Source organism: Aotus nancymaae, unplaced genomic scaffold (assembly GCF_030222135.1).
Source record: "Aotus nancymaae isolate 86718 unplaced genomic scaffold, 86718_ANA_hifiasm-v0.15.2.pri h1tg000079l, whole genome shotgun sequence".
Classification (NCBI taxonomy): domain Eukaryota; kingdom Metazoa; phylum Chordata; class Mammalia; order Primates; family Aotidae; genus Aotus; species Aotus nancymaae.
The window spans coordinates 11,621,321-11,640,039 of NW_026988494.1; the positions used below are offsets into that span (position 1 = coordinate 11,621,321).

At 40.6% G+C, this 18,719-nt stretch overlaps 1 protein-coding gene across 6 annotated transcripts in view; it reads right to left on the reverse strand.

Annotated features, from left to right (window-relative positions):
* The window catches only part of DLC1 (DLC1 Rho GTPase activating protein), a 422,870-nt gene that overhangs the window by 184,147 nt on the left and 220,004 nt on the right, over nt 1–18,719 (reverse strand). For 2 of the 6 annotated variants that reach the window (XM_012465786.2, XM_064368821.1), the window contains exon 1: nt 12,813–12,951. The exons of the other annotated variants lie outside the window; for them this stretch is intronic. In XM_012465786.2, coding sequence (XP_012321209.2) covers nt 12,813–12,951 — 139 coding nt within the window. Of the gene's footprint in view, nt 1–12,812; nt 12,952–18,719 lie in introns of those variants that run through there. 6 annotated transcript variants of the gene reach the window in all.

An 18,719-nucleotide genomic window follows, 5' to 3' on the forward strand; every position in this document is an offset into this window, starting at 1 on the left:
GGTTTACCAACTCATTTGTCCAGCCATGAGCAACACATTAGTTGACATGCATATGCTAACTTTATTTGGCTGGAATTCACTAAATGAAATTCTAGCTTCTTGTAACAGCACTAAACAAAGATGTTTCTAGTGCAACCTGAAATTACGTGTTCAAACTTGTTTTCATCTCTGAAACATTAGAGTCCAAAGACGGTCTTATCAGAGGTGAAAAACAATACAGTTGATGGCATACTTTTAAACCTGAGATGGGCTTCATTTTGCAAAAAAAAGTTACATTTTAAATATAGCATATTGTAAAGGTAGATTAGGAATGTTCTTACTCATCTTTTTTTTTTTTGCTGCCAGATGTTTATGTTGGTGAGAAACCAATAACACTGTCTAGACCTCTAGGATATAGTAATCAAGCATGAATGAAAAACATTCAAAGGTCACACTTCAATCTGGACCTACAACATCCTGCTATTCAAAACCAGATTAGAGATGATGGATCATGATAAACTGAACCACATAGAATGCTGAGTCAGTAATTTGAGAATTGTCTACAAAAAGCTAAATATGTCACCAAAAATCAACCAGATAAAGCAAAGTCTAGACATCATAAAATGTACAGTTCCCCCCATTGCATAGTGTCAGCAATCTGATGTTATATTGTGACTTTTACACCAGCAACCTATAACTCAGAAATCTCCAATCTTTTATAAAGAAAAGTTCTTTGAAGTCATGTGACTCCTGAGGGGGGGTTGTCTTTTTTTGTGTGTGTGTGTGCGTATTTGTGTGTAATTGCCTAGATGTGCGCATGTAAATAAAGAACCAAGAGAGAAGGGTTATGTTATGGTATCAGGGCTTTCAAAAATCACCGACCAAGATTTCACCAAGCAATAATATGCCAAATCTTTTGATGATATCTTGGTGATTTTGATTGTCTAGAAGTTGATAATTTGTTTTTATTAAGAGTGTTTCTGTTGTTGGCTGAAATTCTGTGGAATCAACAATGATGGAGAACAATGCATTTCAGTTCTATAGCCCATATATGCCAAACTCAGGGTAATCTCATATGTAAATTGAAATATTTAAAGTATAACTTTTTTTTTTTAAGTGGAGCAGCCATTCTTTATTGCTTTACTTTTCTAAAAAACTTACACTGTATGGCTTCATCTCAAATTCTTTCTTGTGCGAGTTCAAGGAACCCTCTCTTTGGGTCTGGATCCAGACCCCTTAGTGGCAACATAGACAAGTGTAATTTTTAAAAAGATTTATTTATTTAACTTTAGGTGCATACTATATCTGGCATTTCTCCCCATGTTATCCCTCCCCACCCTCCCCTCTCTACCCATCCCCACTGTCTCTCCCCTACCCCCCCAACTGCCCCCAGTGTGTGATGCTCCTCTCCCTGAGTCCACATGTTCTCAATGTTCAACACCTACCTATGAGTGAGAACATGCGGTGTTTGGCTTTCTGTTCTTGTGTCAGTTTGCTGAGAATAATGGTTTCCAGATTTATCCAAGTCCCTACAAAGGACACAAACTCATCATTTTTGATGGATATGTAGTATTGCATGGTATATATGTGCCACATTTTCTTTGTCCAGTCTATCGTTGATGGGCATTTGGGTTGGTTCCAGGTCTTTGCTATTGTAAACAGTGGTGCAATGAACATACGTGTGCATGTGTCTTTATAGTAGAATGATTTATAGTTCTTTGGGTATATACCCAATAATGGGATTGCTGGGTCAAATGGAATTTCTATGTCTAGATCCTTGAGAAATTACCACTGGTAATTTCTTCCACAATGGTTGAACTAATTTACACTCCTACCAACTGTGTAAGAGTGTTCCTATTTCTCCACATCCTCTCCAGCATCTGTTGTCTCCAGATTTCTTAATGATCGCCAAACTGGCGTGAGATGATCTCAATGTGGTTTTGATTTGCATTTCTCTAATGACCAGTGATGATGAGCATTTTTTCATATGTTTGTTGGCCTCATAGATGTCTTCTTTTGAAAAGTGTCTGTTCATATCCTTTGCCCACTTTTGAATGGGGTTGTTTGTTTTTTTCTTGTATATATGTTTTAGTTCTTTGTAGATTCTGGATATTAGCCCTTTGTCAGATAGGTAGATTGCAAAAATTTTTTCCCATTCTGTTGGTTGCCGATTCGCTCTAATGATGGTTTCTTTTGCTGTACAGAAGTTCTGAATTTTAATTAGATCCCATTTGTCTATCTTGGCTTTTATTGCCATTGCTTTTGGTGTTTTAGTCATGAAGTCCTTGCCTATGCCTATGTCCTGGATGGTTTTGCCTATGTTTTCTTCTAGTGTTTTTATGGTGCTAAGTTTTATGTTTAAATCTTTAATTCATCTGGAGTTAATTTTAGTGTAAGGTGACAGATAGGGGTCTAGTTTCTGCTTTCTGCACATTGCTAGCCAGTGTTCCTAACACCATTTATTAAACATGGAGTCCTTTCCCCATTGCTTGTTTTTGCCAGGTTTGTCAAAAATCAGATGGTTGTAGTTGTGTGGTGTTTCTTCTGAGGTCTCTGTTCTGTTCCATTGGTCTGTGTCTCTGTTTTGGTACCAATACCATGCTGTTTTGATTACTGTAGCCTTGTAGTATAATTCGAAGTTTATTGTGATTTCGAGATCACTCTATTTTAGATAGTGACATATTTTAGATTGTACACTTAAACTTTGAAAACAAGTCAGTATCTCATTTTTAAAAATATGATTAAAAATATAACCTTATAGCACTTTGAATAACAAGTCATTTTGTCTTATAAAGAGGAGAATGGCCAGTTCATTAGGGATGATGTACTAACTTGTCTGACTCTTTATTTTAGAGGCAAGGTCTCATACTGTTGTCCAGGCTGGAGTGCAGTGGCATGATCATAGCTCATTGCAGCCTCAAATACCTGGGCTCAAGTAATCCTCCCACCTCAGCTTCCCGAGAAGTTGGAGATACAGGTGCATGCCAGCATAGCTGGATAATTTTTAAATTATTTGTAATGATGGAGTCTTGCTATGTTGCCCAGTCATCTTGAACTCATGGCTTCAAGTGATCCTCCCACCTTAGCCTCCAAAAGTGCTGGGATTACAGGTATAAGCCACCTGGCCCACTCTTGTTTGTAGAGAGGATTTCCCTTGGCTCTACTGGAGCATCCAGAAATTCTGACTTCTTTATGTATGTTTATAGGATATTCTTAGCTCCATGAGGGAAATGGAGCCCACAAGAATCTTCAGGTAAGTTTAAACCTGTGTTTTTCAGCCTTTGTACTTATGTTTGACCCCTCTCATCTGTGCTTCCTTTCTTTATCTTCAGCATTTTGTAAGGTGCAGCATATGTACTATTAATACAATATGTTGATTGAATATATTTTTAAAAGCTACCTATGCTCCTTTCTGATACTACCCCATTGCAAGCTGAGAATCACTGATTTAACTCAGTGATGAGTCTCAGATGCCTCTTAGTGACCGAGAGACACCGTATAATTCTTCCTTAATAAAAAGCTCATGCTCCCTCGAGTTCCAAGGTAGTACCAACAGGTCATACTTGTGGCCAGTGGGCAACGGTTGTGTCTGTTGTGTTTGTCATTGAATGTCTAGCACAGTGTTCTACATACAAAAGATGCTCAATAAATCCTTGTGGGATTAATTAATGATGATTGACAGGTTTGGAAGTTTTCAATCTTTCTCCATGGACATTTACTAATGGAATTTTAAGGTATTAGCAAAAAATGTCTTAAGTGGGACTCAAATAATATCTATTTCTCCAACTTATTTTGAAGATTAAATGAGAAAATGCTTCTACATCTCTCAACACAGGTTCTGGCACTTAGTAGACACTCATCAAGAGCACGTCAAATGATGGCAGCCACCTACTGCTGGGTTCCACATTTCATTCATATTCTAAGAAGGCACATGCCTTGGCAGGGCACGGTGGCTCATGTCTGTAATCCTAGCACTTTGGGAGGTGGAGGCGGGTGTATCACGAACAAGGTCAGGAATTTGAGATCAGCCTGGCCAATATGGTGAAACCCCATCTCTACTAAAAAATACAAAAATTAGCCAGGTGTGGTGGCATGTCCCTGTAATCTCAGCTACTTGGGAGGCTGAGGCAGGAGAATTGCTTGAACCTGGGAGGTGGAGGTTGCAGTAAGCTGAGATTGCGCCACTGCACTCCAGCCTGGGTGACAGAGCAAGACTCTGTCTCAAAAAAAAAAAAAAAAAAAAAAGGCACATGCCTTGTCTTTGGCTGTGCCTAAGAGCAAAAGCAGTACTATAGTCATGAGTTTGATGATTATTGGGATGAATAACTTTGTTCTTTGACATGGCTAGGTCTTCATCAATAACTACAGCTTCAAATATATCTGTGGTTGTCCATGAGCAATAGTGAAGAGCACAGTGATCAATGCAAATCCGTCATCATCACACACAAGCAACTTCAGACCATGTCATCTGAATGGCACTTTCTCTTTCTTCAAGAGTGACAAGCTGGGCACAGTGGCTTGTGCCTATAATCCCAGGTGGGAGGATCACTTTGGCCAGCAGTTTGAGACCAGCCTGGGTGACAGAGTAAGACGCTACCTCTACAAAAAAAAAAAAAAAAATAGCCATGACCCTATAGTTTTAGCTGCTAGGGAGGCTGAGGCAGCAGGACTGCTGAGTCCAGGAGTTCAAGGCTGCAGTGAGCTATAATGATACTGCTCCACCCCACCCTGGGAAACAAAGAGAGACTCTGTCTTAAAAGAAAAAAAAAGAATGACATATTATTATTATTATTAAAAACACGTAATTAGAATAAGAAATTAAAAAACAGCTGGGTGCGGTGGCTCAAGCCTGTAATCCCAGCCTTCGGGAGGCCAAGGTAGGTGGATCACAGGGTTAGGAGTTTAAGACCAGCCTGGCCAAGATGGTGAAACCTTGTCTCTACTAAAAATACAAAAATTAGCTGGGCATGGTGGCAGGTGCCTAAAATCCCAGCTACTCAGGAGGCTAAGACAGGAGAATCACTTGAACATGGGAGGTGGAGGTTGCAGTGACCCAAGATCGCACCATTGTACTACAGTCTTGGCGACAGAGTAAGACTCCTCAAAAAAAAAAAAAAAATTAAAAATCATTCAAGTTTAACTTGCATCTATACCTAAGTAATTTCTTTGGAATAGAGAACTTCCAGAGGAATGCTCTTTTAAATCCAGTCTTTGCTTTATGAGATAGCCTCAGATTCTTAAGTAGACGTATGACAAATTAATATGCCCGTCCTACCAGGCCTTTGGTTTTGGACATATCTAGGTATTGTAATTACAATGGCCTTTGGCAAAATTTGCAGACCGGTGCACACATACTACTTTAAATAAAGAAAGTCACAGAAGTCTTGTTGCAGAAAGGGAGGTGTGCGAAACATCCCTTTCAAGTGGCAGCCTTGACATTTAGCATACTTTTTCCCATACCAGAGCTGAGCCACGTGCTTGAAAGCCCAGGCCTGCTGGTGCTGCTGCTCTTTTCCATGTTTGGCTCCATCTATACAGCAATTTTCAAAGCAGGTCCCAACGTGCTGAGGAAAACTTTCAGATATTGTATATCTAGCTTGACAAGCTCATCTGTAAGGACTGATTCCCTCATCAATGTGTAGAACGGTTATTCTCCAGTCATTTCCTTTTGGAGTCCACAAAGATCTGCACAAGAATCACCTCCAGTAGATCCTTCTTTGTTTCTCTCCAGAGATACAGAAATCTATTCCATTTGCCATTGACATTTTACCTTTTCTTTTCTTTTATTTTGGACTGGTTGAACCACTTATGCCCAAAAGCCTCAAGCCAATTATAGAGGTGTCATGGTAACATGGTGAAGGCCCTCAGAAAGTAGGGTATCAAGGCAGAGAAGTGCAGTTGTAACAACTGAAACTGATGGAATGCATACTATATGTCAATGATTCTTCTAAGCACTTTGCAGAGTAGCTCATTTAATCCTTAAAGCCATTTCATAACATAGGTACTGCTATCATTCTCTTTCTATTGGCAGGGAACACTGACTTGCCTAAGGTTTCCCTGTGCAAGAGCCAGGACTCAACCCCTGGCAGCCTGATGTTGCAGCCAGCCGTCTGCCACAATATAATATTTTCTCTCATCAAAGCCACCCTTGACATACACATGCTCCTCTTTTTATCGAAATAGTATCATTTAACTTAATCTAGATACATGCCCACATCACTGTAGCTCATGGAGCTTCCCTAATGTCTGTCTGTCTTTAAAATCTCCTCTGGTGTTGCCTGTGGTTGGGGAAGTCTTTGTTTACTAGAGGAGGCTGCATATTTTGAGGCCTACATCACTAATGATTAAAAGGCATTACATATGCCCTTACTTGCTTTTCACTGTGAATCAAATGAGCAGAAAACAGTTCACAGGAGTCAATGTTTGTGGTTGCCCTTCCTTGGAAGTGGGCCAGAATTCCTGATGCCCCACTGAATTGAGAGCCAGCATACCGCAGAGTGTGTGCAGCAAACGTTTTGCTAGTGAATTGGAGGACTGATCAGCTGCAATGTAAAAATCTGTTTCACAAAAGACATGATCCTGAATACTCCGCAAAATACCCCAGGGGATTTCAACCTAATGTAGTTACTTTAAGAATTTATTTTATGTCTATTGACTCTCACTTAGATTGAGATTAGCGTAAATTTCTTGCCTTCTTCCTAGGCAACTCAGCTTTTTCTTTTTTCTCTTAAATATTTTTGTTTTCGAAGATGAGGTCTTGCTATGTCACTCAAGCTGGAGTGCAGTGGCATGATCATAGCTCACTGTAGCTTTGAACGCTTAGGCTCAAGTGATACTCCTGACTCAGCTCCTAGGACTACAGGTGGGCGCCACCGTGCCTGGTTAAATTTTTAAATTTTTTGTAGAGACAAGGTTTTGCTCTGTTACCCAGGCTGGTCTTGGATTCCTGGCCCCAAGCAGTCCTCCTGCTGAGGCTCCCAAAGTGTTGGGATTACAGGCATGAGCCACTATGCCCAGCCTCTTAAATGTTTGGCTATGGAAATAATGTCATATCACATATCTCCACTGGAGGCATTCAGACTTTTTCCCTTATATGTCCATGTTTCCCTAATTGAGAGAAGAAATCCTTTTAAAAAAAAAAAAAGTCAGTGCCATTTATACTATTTAGTAGTTCTTACTTTATTGGATGCTGTTAAATAAAGACTAGTATTAGCTGGGCTCAGTGGCTCACTCCTGTAATCTCAACAATTTGAGAGGCTGAGGTGGGTGGATCATTTGAGGTCAGGAGTTCAAGACCAGCGTGGCCAACATGGTGAAACCCCACCTCTACTAAAAATACAAAAATTAACCTGGTGTGGTGGTGGGTGCCTGCAATCCCAGCTATTTGGGAGGTGTAGGCAGGAGAATCGCTTGAACCAGGGAAGTGGAGGTTGCAGTGACCTGAAATCATGCCACTGCACTCCAGCCTGGGTGCCAGAGTAAGAAGCTGTCTCAAAAAAAAAAAAAAAAAAAAGACTAGCATTTAATTTCTTTCAGCTTATTTGTTCATTGCACTATCTTTTTTTTTTTTTTTTTTTTGAGATGGTTGCCCAGGCTGGAGTGCAATGGCACGATCTTGGCTCATGGCAACCTCCACCTCCTGGATTCAAGCCATTCTCCTACCTCAGCCTCCTGAGTAGCTGGGATTACAGGTGCCCACCAATACACCTGGCTAATTTTTGTATTTTTAGTAGAGATGGATTTCACCATGTTGGTCAGGCTTGTCTTGAACTCTTGACCTCGTTATCTGCCCGCCTTGGCCTCCCAAAGTTCTGGGATTACAGGCGTGGGCCACTGTGCCCGGCCGTTCATTGCACTGTCTAAACTGAAGAAAGCAGCTACTGTGCATGTGTAGTCTGAGCTTTGCCTGACTTTCAGGCTCTTTCTAGCCTCAATTTTAATTTCTTTAATTTTTTCTTAGAGGCAGTCTTATAAGTCTATCAGTCCAAATTTGTTTGTGGAGCTTTGTCAAACGTACATCAAGGAATTTCAGCAAGCTTATATAGGGGAGCCTAGTATCTCAGTCTGAGAATTTTTGACTACAGGTATTTAAAAGCCACAGCAAGTATTAAACAGAGATTCAGGGGCCTATGAACTTGGATGAGGAAACACTATGTTTTCATGTTCACTAAGTTCTAACTGAAATTGAGCATTTCCTCCAAATATAAACATTGGCAAATTATCCCGCCCCCCTGCAATGGTCTTAGCTGTCCCTGTGACTTTGTCACCAATAGAAATTGGACATTTGTGTATCACTTTACAGTTGTCATAGATATAGTAGAATGTCACTTACATTCATCCCTACTCCACAGTTATGATCACTATTAGACCTACTCCAGATTGTACATGATTGGCATCTTTCTGTCCACAGGTGTCCACGTGACCTCACTGGCCAACTACTGGGCGAACCTGTGCCTTGTGGTCATTCTGCCACCAAACAGTCAAATTGTAGGTTCACAATGTGGACATTGCCTCCCAGGACTCCTATATATAATGGTGAGTGACGAGGAGGTGCACAGCTTAACGTTCTTAGTTGAGCTAAATAATGACAGTGTGTACATAATACCTTAAAAAATAGCTTTAATGGCCAGGCATGGTGGCTCACGCCTGTAATCCCCGCACTTTGGGAGGTTGAAGCTTGCAGATCATGAGGTCAGGAGTTCGAGACCAGCCTGGCCAACATGGTGAAATCCTGTCTCTACTAAAAATACAAAAATTAGTGGGGCGTGGTGGCACACGCCTATAATCCCAGCTACTTGGGAGGCTGCGGGAGAAGAATACTTGAACCTGGGAGGTGGAGGCTGCAGTGAGCCAAGATCACACCACTGCACTCCAGCCTGGACAACAGGGCAAGACTCCATCTCAAAAAAAAAAAAAAGCTTTTATACTTACTTCTCCTTATTTTAAATGCATTATCCTTTCATATAATTCATTCACGGTATACTAGTATATCATAATTTTATGTTTCAAATACTTTGAAAACTATTATTTCACTATAATTGGTTTCCTCTATAATTGTATATATTTTGTTTATGCATTTAAAAAAATTACTCTGAGAAGTGATCCATAGGGTTCACAAGAATGATAAAGAGATCCATGGGCACAAAATTAGGCTACAAGGACCTCTATGAAAGGATTGAGAGGCAACTGCCCTTCAGGAATGTAATGTACCCTGCTGACAAGATGTCCATGAATCAAAGGGGAGGGAGTGAGAGCACAGAGGAGCTTTAAGAGGGCAGCACACTTCATCCAGCAAAAAGCTGGCCTCCCCATCCGTCAATCACTGTCATCCTCAAAGTTCGAATTCACTGAAAACTCAATACCATCCTCCACTTTTAGGAAAGAAGACAGAGTACCTTGGGGTTGGAAATAATGGTCTTAGAGAGCATAGGAGTAAGAGAAATCCCTGTGGGATGTAATTGGGCACAAAAAGTGGATCATATATAAAGGGGGATGCAAGTAAGACAGTCTGTTCTGTCCTTCCTCACAACCTGAAGGTCTTTTCCTAGTGACAATTCTGTATATTGTTTATGAAAGGCTGCAGATGCTTAAAAATAACAGACAGGCTCCCTGTTTTATGTAGAAGGGAGTTTAAGACAAGGAGATGTAAATGATGGTTTTTGTACATGACATCATTTGGGATAACAGAACTCTGTGTGTGTGTGTGTGTGTGTGTGTGTGTGTGTGTGTGTGTGTTTAAGGGGAAAGTAGGGGGTGGAGAGAGAGAGAATACCTAACAAGGAAACTTAAAATGTGTCCCACGACCAAAACCTTCGGCTAGGTGAAAGAAACTAAAATCTCAGATTAGTTTTTGAGAAACCTGATGAAAGTCAGGAAGGCAATAATCATCACAGAAATAGCATTCTAGGCACTGTTAAGTATTTTCTTCCAAAGACTTCAAAAACACTTTTTACCTGTTATCTAATTAATTTCACAACATAAAGAAGAGGATTTGGACTTTCTACTGCCCTCCATTCTGTACATGAAGGCAAGGTGGTATGATACAAAGATTTTTTCTGGTGTTTAGAGAGGTGACTTTTTGTGGATTGTTAGCAGCCATTATTTAACTTCTGGTCAGTGGAAGGGTTGAGCGCAGGGGAGAAGCTCGAGGAGAAGGGACGGAAGCAAGTGCTGTTGAGGTTTGGCTGTGCACCAAGTCGATCTCCATTTGACTAATTGAGCTTCCAGCCACAAGCCAAGAGTGAGGACACCAAAAGTATCCAGGTCCCCAAAAATCAGTTGTCATAGCCAAAGTATTTTTCTTTTCAGGTATTGTATCTGGATTCTCTGTTGTGTGAATTACTTTAGATGTCCACACTGCTCTTAGAAAACCTGGGCAGCATTGGCTGGGCGCAGTGGCTCATGCCTGTAATCCCAGCACTTTGGAAGGCTGAGGTGGGTGGATCACAAGGTCAGGAGTTTGAGACCAGCCTGGCCAATCTGGTGAAATGCCATCTCTACTAAAAATACAAAAAAGTTAGCCAGGCGTAGTGACTTGTGCCTGTAGTTCTGGCTACTCAGGAGGTTGAGGCAGAAGAACCTCTTGAACCCGGAAGGCAGAGGTCGCAGTAAGCTGAGATTGCACAATTGCATGCCAGCCTGGGCAACAGAGCGAGATTCTGTCTCAAAAAGAAAAGAAAAGAAAAGAAAAGAAAACCTGGGCAACATAAAGAATTCTTTCCCTCAGTGGACCTAGAGCAGTAAAATTCCTATTTGCTGCTAGAGCTGTGAATTAAATATTTGATTTTTCATCATGCATAAAAAGTAACCATTTTACTCTAAGTGGTTTTTTTTTTTTTTTTGAGACGGAGTTTTGCTCGTTACCCAGGCTGGAGTGCAATGGCGCAATCTCGGCTCACCACAACCTCTGCCTCCTGGGTTGAAGCAATTCTCCTGCCTCAGCCTCCCGAGTAGCTGGGACTACAGGTGTGCACCGCCATGCCCAGCTAATTTTTGTACTTTAAGTAGAGACGGGGTTTCACCATGTTGACCAGGATGGTCTCGATCTCTTGAACTCGTGATCCACCCACCTTGGCCTCCCAAAGTGCTGGGATTACAGGTGTGAGCCACCTCTAAGTGTTTTTGTTAATTTCTACTTGCTGTTAAGTTTTGACTCCAAATATAGTATTAATATATAACAGACAAATGAGAAGAAAGAGAACAACTTTCCAGGGAGAATATTCTTATTCTTAGAGGATATTATTCTCATCGGCTGTCTTTAAAAGCTATTTATTTATGAAAATGTAAGAAGAAATCTCAGGAGCGTAATATTTGAGTTAGTCTTACTTTCAAATTAAAACCTTAAACCACAACAAGTTATTTTTGCAGTATCTTTACTAAGAAATTATTTCTAGAATCTTTTCATTTGCAGCATTGTTTATTAAACAAGACAACTACGAAGAAACTATCTTTTCTTTTAAATTGCTAACCAATTTATAGTTGTGAATTTTTTACTCTCAAATCTCTCTCTTCTTCTGGCTAATTGCAAATGAGATACTACACCTTAAATAATTAAATAAAAACATATTGGAAAGTTGTATTTCTTTAGGATGCCACATTTTCTTCTAAAGCAATAATAAAATGGTTAAGTATAAAATATTTTGCTCCCTTCTCTACCTGCTGGTTAGACTTGACATTGTTTGCTTTTTCCGTCAGTCCTGGGGAATATTGTTTAGTGTAACAGAGAGAAAGATTTTCATGTGCATTCAGAACAAACTTAAGAGTCTATGATGGTATGAAACTAGCATGTTATCTCCACAATCTGCTTTATCGCAATCACACACTTTAAATTTCCCCTCTTCAAGTCATGTCAGGACACTTACGTGAAAATCAAATGACCTTTTATTAAGAACACAATGCAGAACTCTGTATTGACTCTTAGAGGCCACTTCTAATATTTTTAACTATTCAGACCTTCCTTCAGTATATGGAAAACAACCAGATTGACCAAAAAGGTTAAGAAAACATAATCTTTGACCTATCCATGTAGATGACATGGGAACACAGACTTAGAGAGCAAACAAGAAGGCACCATAAATGCTATTGCAAAACCCTGCCCGAATTTGGAGAGTTTTTTCATATTATGGTGAGATGCTATTTTATCCCAACATAAGAATCAGACAGAAGTTTCTATCTCCTCACTGGACCCCTGCAAACAGTCTGCCATTTGGTTGCTGTCATATGAGCCCTAGAACATTTGAATTGCAGCACTGTATTTATGTTTTATTATATTTCAAACGCCTGCCTCTGGCATACCTGACACTCTCTTGGAACCGAGAGTAGCTCCAGGCTGCCAGAGGAAATGCCAGCAGGCTTTCACTGGGCAGCGCCCATCACTCCACTGACACACAGACCTGCCAGGCTCCTCTCCTGCGCACACGCCAGGCCACCTCACACCTGATCAGCTTCAGCTCCAAAGCTGACCCCAGACAGCCCCAAGGACCTCAGGGCTTTTGCGGCAGTGGTTCATCACCGCCGATTTCCTAACACTCGCAAGGACCTTGCTTCTCTTTTCAAGGTTAACCCCACAACTCTCATAATTCCTTATCTAGAAATAATCAGACCAGTAACCAGAGAGGCGTTACACAAAACAAACAAACACACAAAAATCTCAGCACTCCATCAACGTTAATTACTAGGGAAAGGGAGACTGCACACACTGCCATGACAGTCATGAAACTTCATCCAGCTAATGAGATCATTAATGATCCAAGCTCATCACTGCGTCTTCGCGGTAAATTGTTTTCTTTTTAGTAGCCCTCGCCCCCGGTCCCCAATCCCCCTCCGCCTCTCACCTGCCAGCCGTCTGTCTCTGGTGTTTTTCCAAATGACATCCAGGGCTCTGGCCGTGGAGTCCCTGATGTGATCGCTAAAGGACCTCCGGAGAGGGGCTCGCAGGGGGCGCGCCATCACATGGGCCTCGGGGTCCCCCATCCACCCGCAGACGCCTTCAGCGCAGCCCGGGCGCCGGGACCGAGCCTCTGTCCTCCGCCCCGCGTTGTCCTCCCGGCCGCGGGCTGTCGCCTGCCTTCACGAGGCCGGCATTGCGGCTGGCACTGCGGCCCTGGGAAGCGCCGACTGCAGGCGGCCTCCTGGCCCACAGCCAAGCGCGCGCGGCGGCCACATCTGGAAAGGTTTACCCTGCGCCGGCGACACCCTCGCGGGGCGCGCGAACTGCAGCCCGGCTATCCGGAGGCGTCTCGCTTCCTGTGTAACCCAATGACTCACCTGGGTCCGCGCCGGGCTGCTCGTCGGTCACGGAGCAGGGCTCCCCTTCAGGGGCAGCCCAGGTGACCTCGCGTTTTCAAAGGAAGCGCAGCACCAGAGGCAAGCAAGCGGGGGAGGTGGGAGGGTGGGGCTGGCAGGTGGCCTTGTCTTTAACTTTCAAGGTTGATTCTCCAGAACAGTTGCATTTGAGTAACTCATTTTCTCTCTCACTCATGGTTTTAGATTAGGCAGTTGGTGAGATAGAAAGGTCAACCTTTAGCTGTGCTTGTGGGAAGGAAGATATGGATGGAAGGAGCATTTTACAGATCAATCTGGATTCTCTCTAAGAAATGGTGACCTGAGAGGCCAGGCACTGTGGCTCACGCCTGTAATCCCAGCAATTTGAGAGGCTGAGGCTGGAGGATTACTTAAGGCCAGGAGTTTGAGCCCAGCTTGGGCAACAAACAAGACCCCACCCCTACAAAAAATTAGGCAGGTGTGGTGACATGCATCTGTGGTCTCAGCTACTTGGGAGGCTGAGAGGGAAACTCGCTTGAGCCCAGGAGTTCCAGGCTGCAGTGAGCTGTGATCACCCCACTGCACTCCAGCCTGGCGGACAGAGCAAGACCCTTTCTCTAAAATAAATAAATAAAGAAACGGACACCTGAATTTTAAAATATTGATCAGCTCTTCACACTTTCTCTCTAATCATACTTCTACTTACAGTGGTTTAATCAAGTCACTCTAGGTTTTGCCCCTTAAAAAGGTTCAAATATCCCCTAATTTTGTGAATCTTCTAGTTCCAAGTAAGTAAACTTCCTCATTACAACTACACATCAAAGACTCACCCCACAAAATGTAAAAAAAGTGTCAAGCGCTGTGAAATCAAAATATGAGCAACTTCTTTCACAAGATACGTTTCTTAGTTTCTAAAATGCCAAATCTATTTCTACGCCAATAAATTTGGCAGAATTTTTGCCTTTTAAATGCATTATTAATCCTCTTTTCTTACTATCTACCAAATCTTACCTTATAATGTTCAAGGTTTGGCAGGGAAGCTTAATATTGGCATAAGATAGCATCTAAGGGCCAGTTCATAACCTTTGCAAGATGAGATAATGCTGTAAAAACACTTTGTAATTGCAAGAAGCCATGCAAATGCTAATTATTACCGTAATTAGTTTTACACACAAAGTCGTTTTCAACCCACACTCATCTCCTGAGTCTTCTAATTTCTACAGCATGCATCATTTTCACCATATATCTTTGACAACTTAATTATACCAAGGATGATTATGAAAATAGTGAGATTGTGCTCATGAATTATAGCATTAGTACCAATGCTTATTAGTTACCCATATGTCCTAAACTGTATTGTTCCCAAACTGTTAAAGCTCATGAGTGTCCCCCATTGAGAATGGACTTTATGGTAGATATCCACGTCTTTGCCTTATCATTGGACTTGGCATACATTAGGAGAGAATGCATGCGAACTGCTGAACTATATAGACTTCTATGCCTGCAAGAGCCAATTCCAAATGAAAATCCTCTATTAAAGATTTTCAGAAAATGTGATGGCCTCATGCTTGGTTCCATTCTAAAACAATGTCTCCAAAGTTTGTGTGTGTTTATCCTTCAAAGAGGTCTGGGCACATTGAAGCATGTTGAGTCATGTCATCTGGGCCTGTTTTGCAGAGGAATGGCATGAAGTACCCATGGCATGGTAGTGCCCTTCACCAGATACTGTTTTAGGCATGCAGAACGTTAGGATGAATAAGACCTCAACTCTGTCTTTGGGGAGAAAATATCACTTGACCACAGATAATTCCAAAATAATGTTACAAGTTTCAAGGTAGAAGCATGTTCAAAGTGTTATGCAAAATGTTATAGGAAGAGAGAGCAAAATGCAGCCTGAATTTCTAACTCCTGTTAGGCACTGACCTCCCCTGAATTTCCAATCTAGGTCTTTGATAAATTCAGGGACACAATCATTCCCAGCATGAATAAGAACAGTTGATTGTTTGAGTCATGCAAAGTGGCTAACTATAACGATAGGCAGCTTTTCTATACCTAAACACAGAAAGGAAGGGGAGCAGTAAAGGAAATAAGCATTCATTAAGTCCCTATAATGTATGATAAACTCTTCTAGAGTGGTATATAGGCTAGGAAGTCATCAGAGACTGATTATACATCAGAGTATATAGACTAGCAAGTATAGGTATTATTATCACTCTTTTAGAGATGAGGAAACTTGAAGCTTAGAAAGAAAATAAATTTGAAAAAGGTTAGATAGTAAGTGACAGATCCAGGGTTCATACTTGGAGCTGTCTGCATCCAAAACTCATTAGCTTCCTAATCAACTTGGTTGGTCTTAATGATAGTGATAGTGATCCATTAGTGTTCTCTAAGCTCAGTTGATACTAAGCTATGAACTAATGCTCTTTAATCTTAGCCACGTGAAATAACCAACAGGACCTAGGATGTGGCAGAAATCTGAGTCTGCAGATGGGTTTGAGGTGATCCCCACTATGGACATTAAAAAACAATGAGCCAAGAGAATCAAGGTCTAGTTCAACACATACTGTTTAACAATAGAGCGCTCAGGTCTTATCTCCAGAGTGTTATAAAACAACCCTCCTCTTAGCAACACACTCTTTCTAGGACAGTACTCACAGCTCTTCAATGAGGCTCATCTCAGTAGGTGTTAGAAACACCTGCCTATTCCTAGTGCAGGTTGCGTTAGATAGAATGATCCACAGACTAACCTATCTAAGAGTTTTTTATGTTTTGTTTATCTTTTTCAAAGGAAACCTCATGGCATACATGTAAATTTTATTGGCAGAGTATTTTTGAGCAAGGCAAACTTTAGTTATAGATTTTACCACAGGCCAATGTAGAGCTGGCAATTTGGCCTCTCATTTCTGACAACTCATTAAGTCCAAATTTCACTGTGAGGGTATTTCAACTCCTTATGGATGAATCTCAGCAACATTTCATGGGTATGGTGTAAAGACCATTCTAATACATAACTAATTTTAAATTATTCTTATATTTTACTTTCTTTGTAGGCCACTAGAAATGCTACACCCAGAAAAGGTGCTGCTTAGAATTCTACCATTTATACAATAATTCCTCAAGTTGTATTTCCACAAATTTCAAACTATCCCAGTTTTCTATGACACTAAGAGATGAGAATGGTTCATGATAATTAGTGTTGTCTCAGCCTCGTAGGTAGAACAAGTAGGAATATGAGGAGTTCATTGGTTTTTCAAGATCCCACTAGGAATCATAAGAAAAATGAGAATAATGACATTATGCTTTGATAGGTTTTCAGTTTCTTATTTCTGTGATAAAGGATTAGTTTCAGCCATTTGGAGGAGGTGCTGTTTGACCAGGGAAGCTGTGTAAAATCTTCCAGATCCCTGGAGAGCAGAGGTTCTAGTCTGTATACTAAGCTTGAGATTCTGGTTTAAGTAAGTTCTAGTATTTTCCATATAAGAAAATCATCCTGCTTTGGTAATGCATTACCGATTTAATTTAGTCTGGTGTGTAAATTTTATCTTATTGCAAACAAAATTTTTAATTTCATAGTGTTTCTAGGTTCCATCTTCTTTGATTTAATGTTAGGGACCTCTTCTTTTCCAAGCCTGTGTAACATAAATCCACTTTGGTGTTATGGCCACTGTTGCTGATGAAACTCATTTAAACCTTCCTTGGATCAATTAGAACATTTGGGACTACCTAAAGTACTGGAAGATCCTTTCAAAATAATGCACATCAGGATGGGAAATGGAAAGTTTATTAGGAGCCAATACCATGTCTGGGAAATGAAAAGTTTGTTAAGAGTCAATACCATGTCTGGATCTGGGTCTTTGGCATAGAAAGAAAATGAGTATAACCCCATTTGGTTAAGCCCTATGAGTGATCCAGCCCCTGCAACAGAACAGCAGGCTTAGTGAATGGCAGTGCCTACCCTAGCATAATAGGTCTGCCTAAAATGCTATAACTCTTCACTGTGTAGGTGTCCAATAGTCCATGACAAGTATTATTCATAGAATGAAGCCTCTGTAACTCTGAAGGATGTCTAAATGGTTTCTGGTTATTGTGATAACTGGAAGACCGCTTTTGTTTTGAAATGTTTAGTTAATATAATCATCTTTAGTACATTTGCTCTGGCAACTGGCAATTTTACTTGTTAATCTGCTTCTACATTTGGAACACTAAGGATCCCACTGAATTTGGTGGAGGATCTTCTTTGTGATAAACTCTGTTAAATGTTCTTGACCAAAGGGCTCAAATCAAGGTGGCTTGCACTACTAGGTGTATATTGATGTTTGATAGACCAACAGATTACAGTTGATTTTTTTCAAATTGATCATTTCTGACCTGGGTGCAAACAAAATTATTCTTGGAAGGCAGGAAGAAAGTCTTGGAATCTATATGTGTATTTATGCATATGGTTATTTAAATATTTCCATTTTGGGATGATGTACAAAGCAAACATGTACTGTGATTTATAGACATAATTTATGCATAAATAAACATATACACTGGAGTTCTATGCTCAGAAAGCTTTACTGAAAGGACTGGTGATCAAAGTTCAGAAACTTGTTCTACAACTTCTGATACATACCAAAATCACACTATCTTTCAAAGTAAAATCAACTTGGAGGGCATACCATTGAATATATCTATAAGGGGAAAGGCTGCAATAAAACAAGAAGTGACTGTTAGGGAAGAAAGAAGGACTTCTTTTTCTTCTTGATTCATGTAACAACATCTTGTTTCCTTTTGACTGGTGAATCTCAGTAACTATCTATGCTTTCTGAAGCAAAGATCTCTACCTGGGCTGCGAAAAGTCACCTTGCCTGTGAAAAAGAGGACTTAGTTTCAGTTCTGCCCCTTGCCAGCTTTGTGATCTTGGGATGGCATTTTGTTTTCTCATTTGCTAATGAGGGTATTGACTAGATCATTTATTCTGGTTGAGATTTGAGGGTGGGAGAGGAAGATACCAGAATTGCACAGACTGGGGACTTGTCCCTTCTGTTAGAATGGACCGAAAATTTTAAACAACTCTACTGAGCTAGATGGTCTCATTCTACTTCAGAAAACCTCAGCAGAATTGTAACTATTAGTATATATAATTGGCCATTTTAATGCTTTTCTCAAACTATTTTCAAGTTGCTTAGAACATCCTGGAGCTGTTTGGGTTTAATCCTCTTGATCATTTCTTTTCCATTTTCTGTAGTTGACTCTAGTTTTTGATATGAAAATTTTTATCAGAGAGGGAGGAAATAAAACATATTGGAAAAAGGAAAGAGGATATAGTGATGCTCTCAGAAGATTTTTTTTCTATGTAATGATTTCAGATTTTCTTTTCTGTTACAATTTCATAAGGTTAAACATTTTCAATTTCTATAGAAAAATCAACAATAATGGTGTACCAAAAATAATGCAAAAAATCTATAACTTGTATTACCTTAGCAAGAACAGAA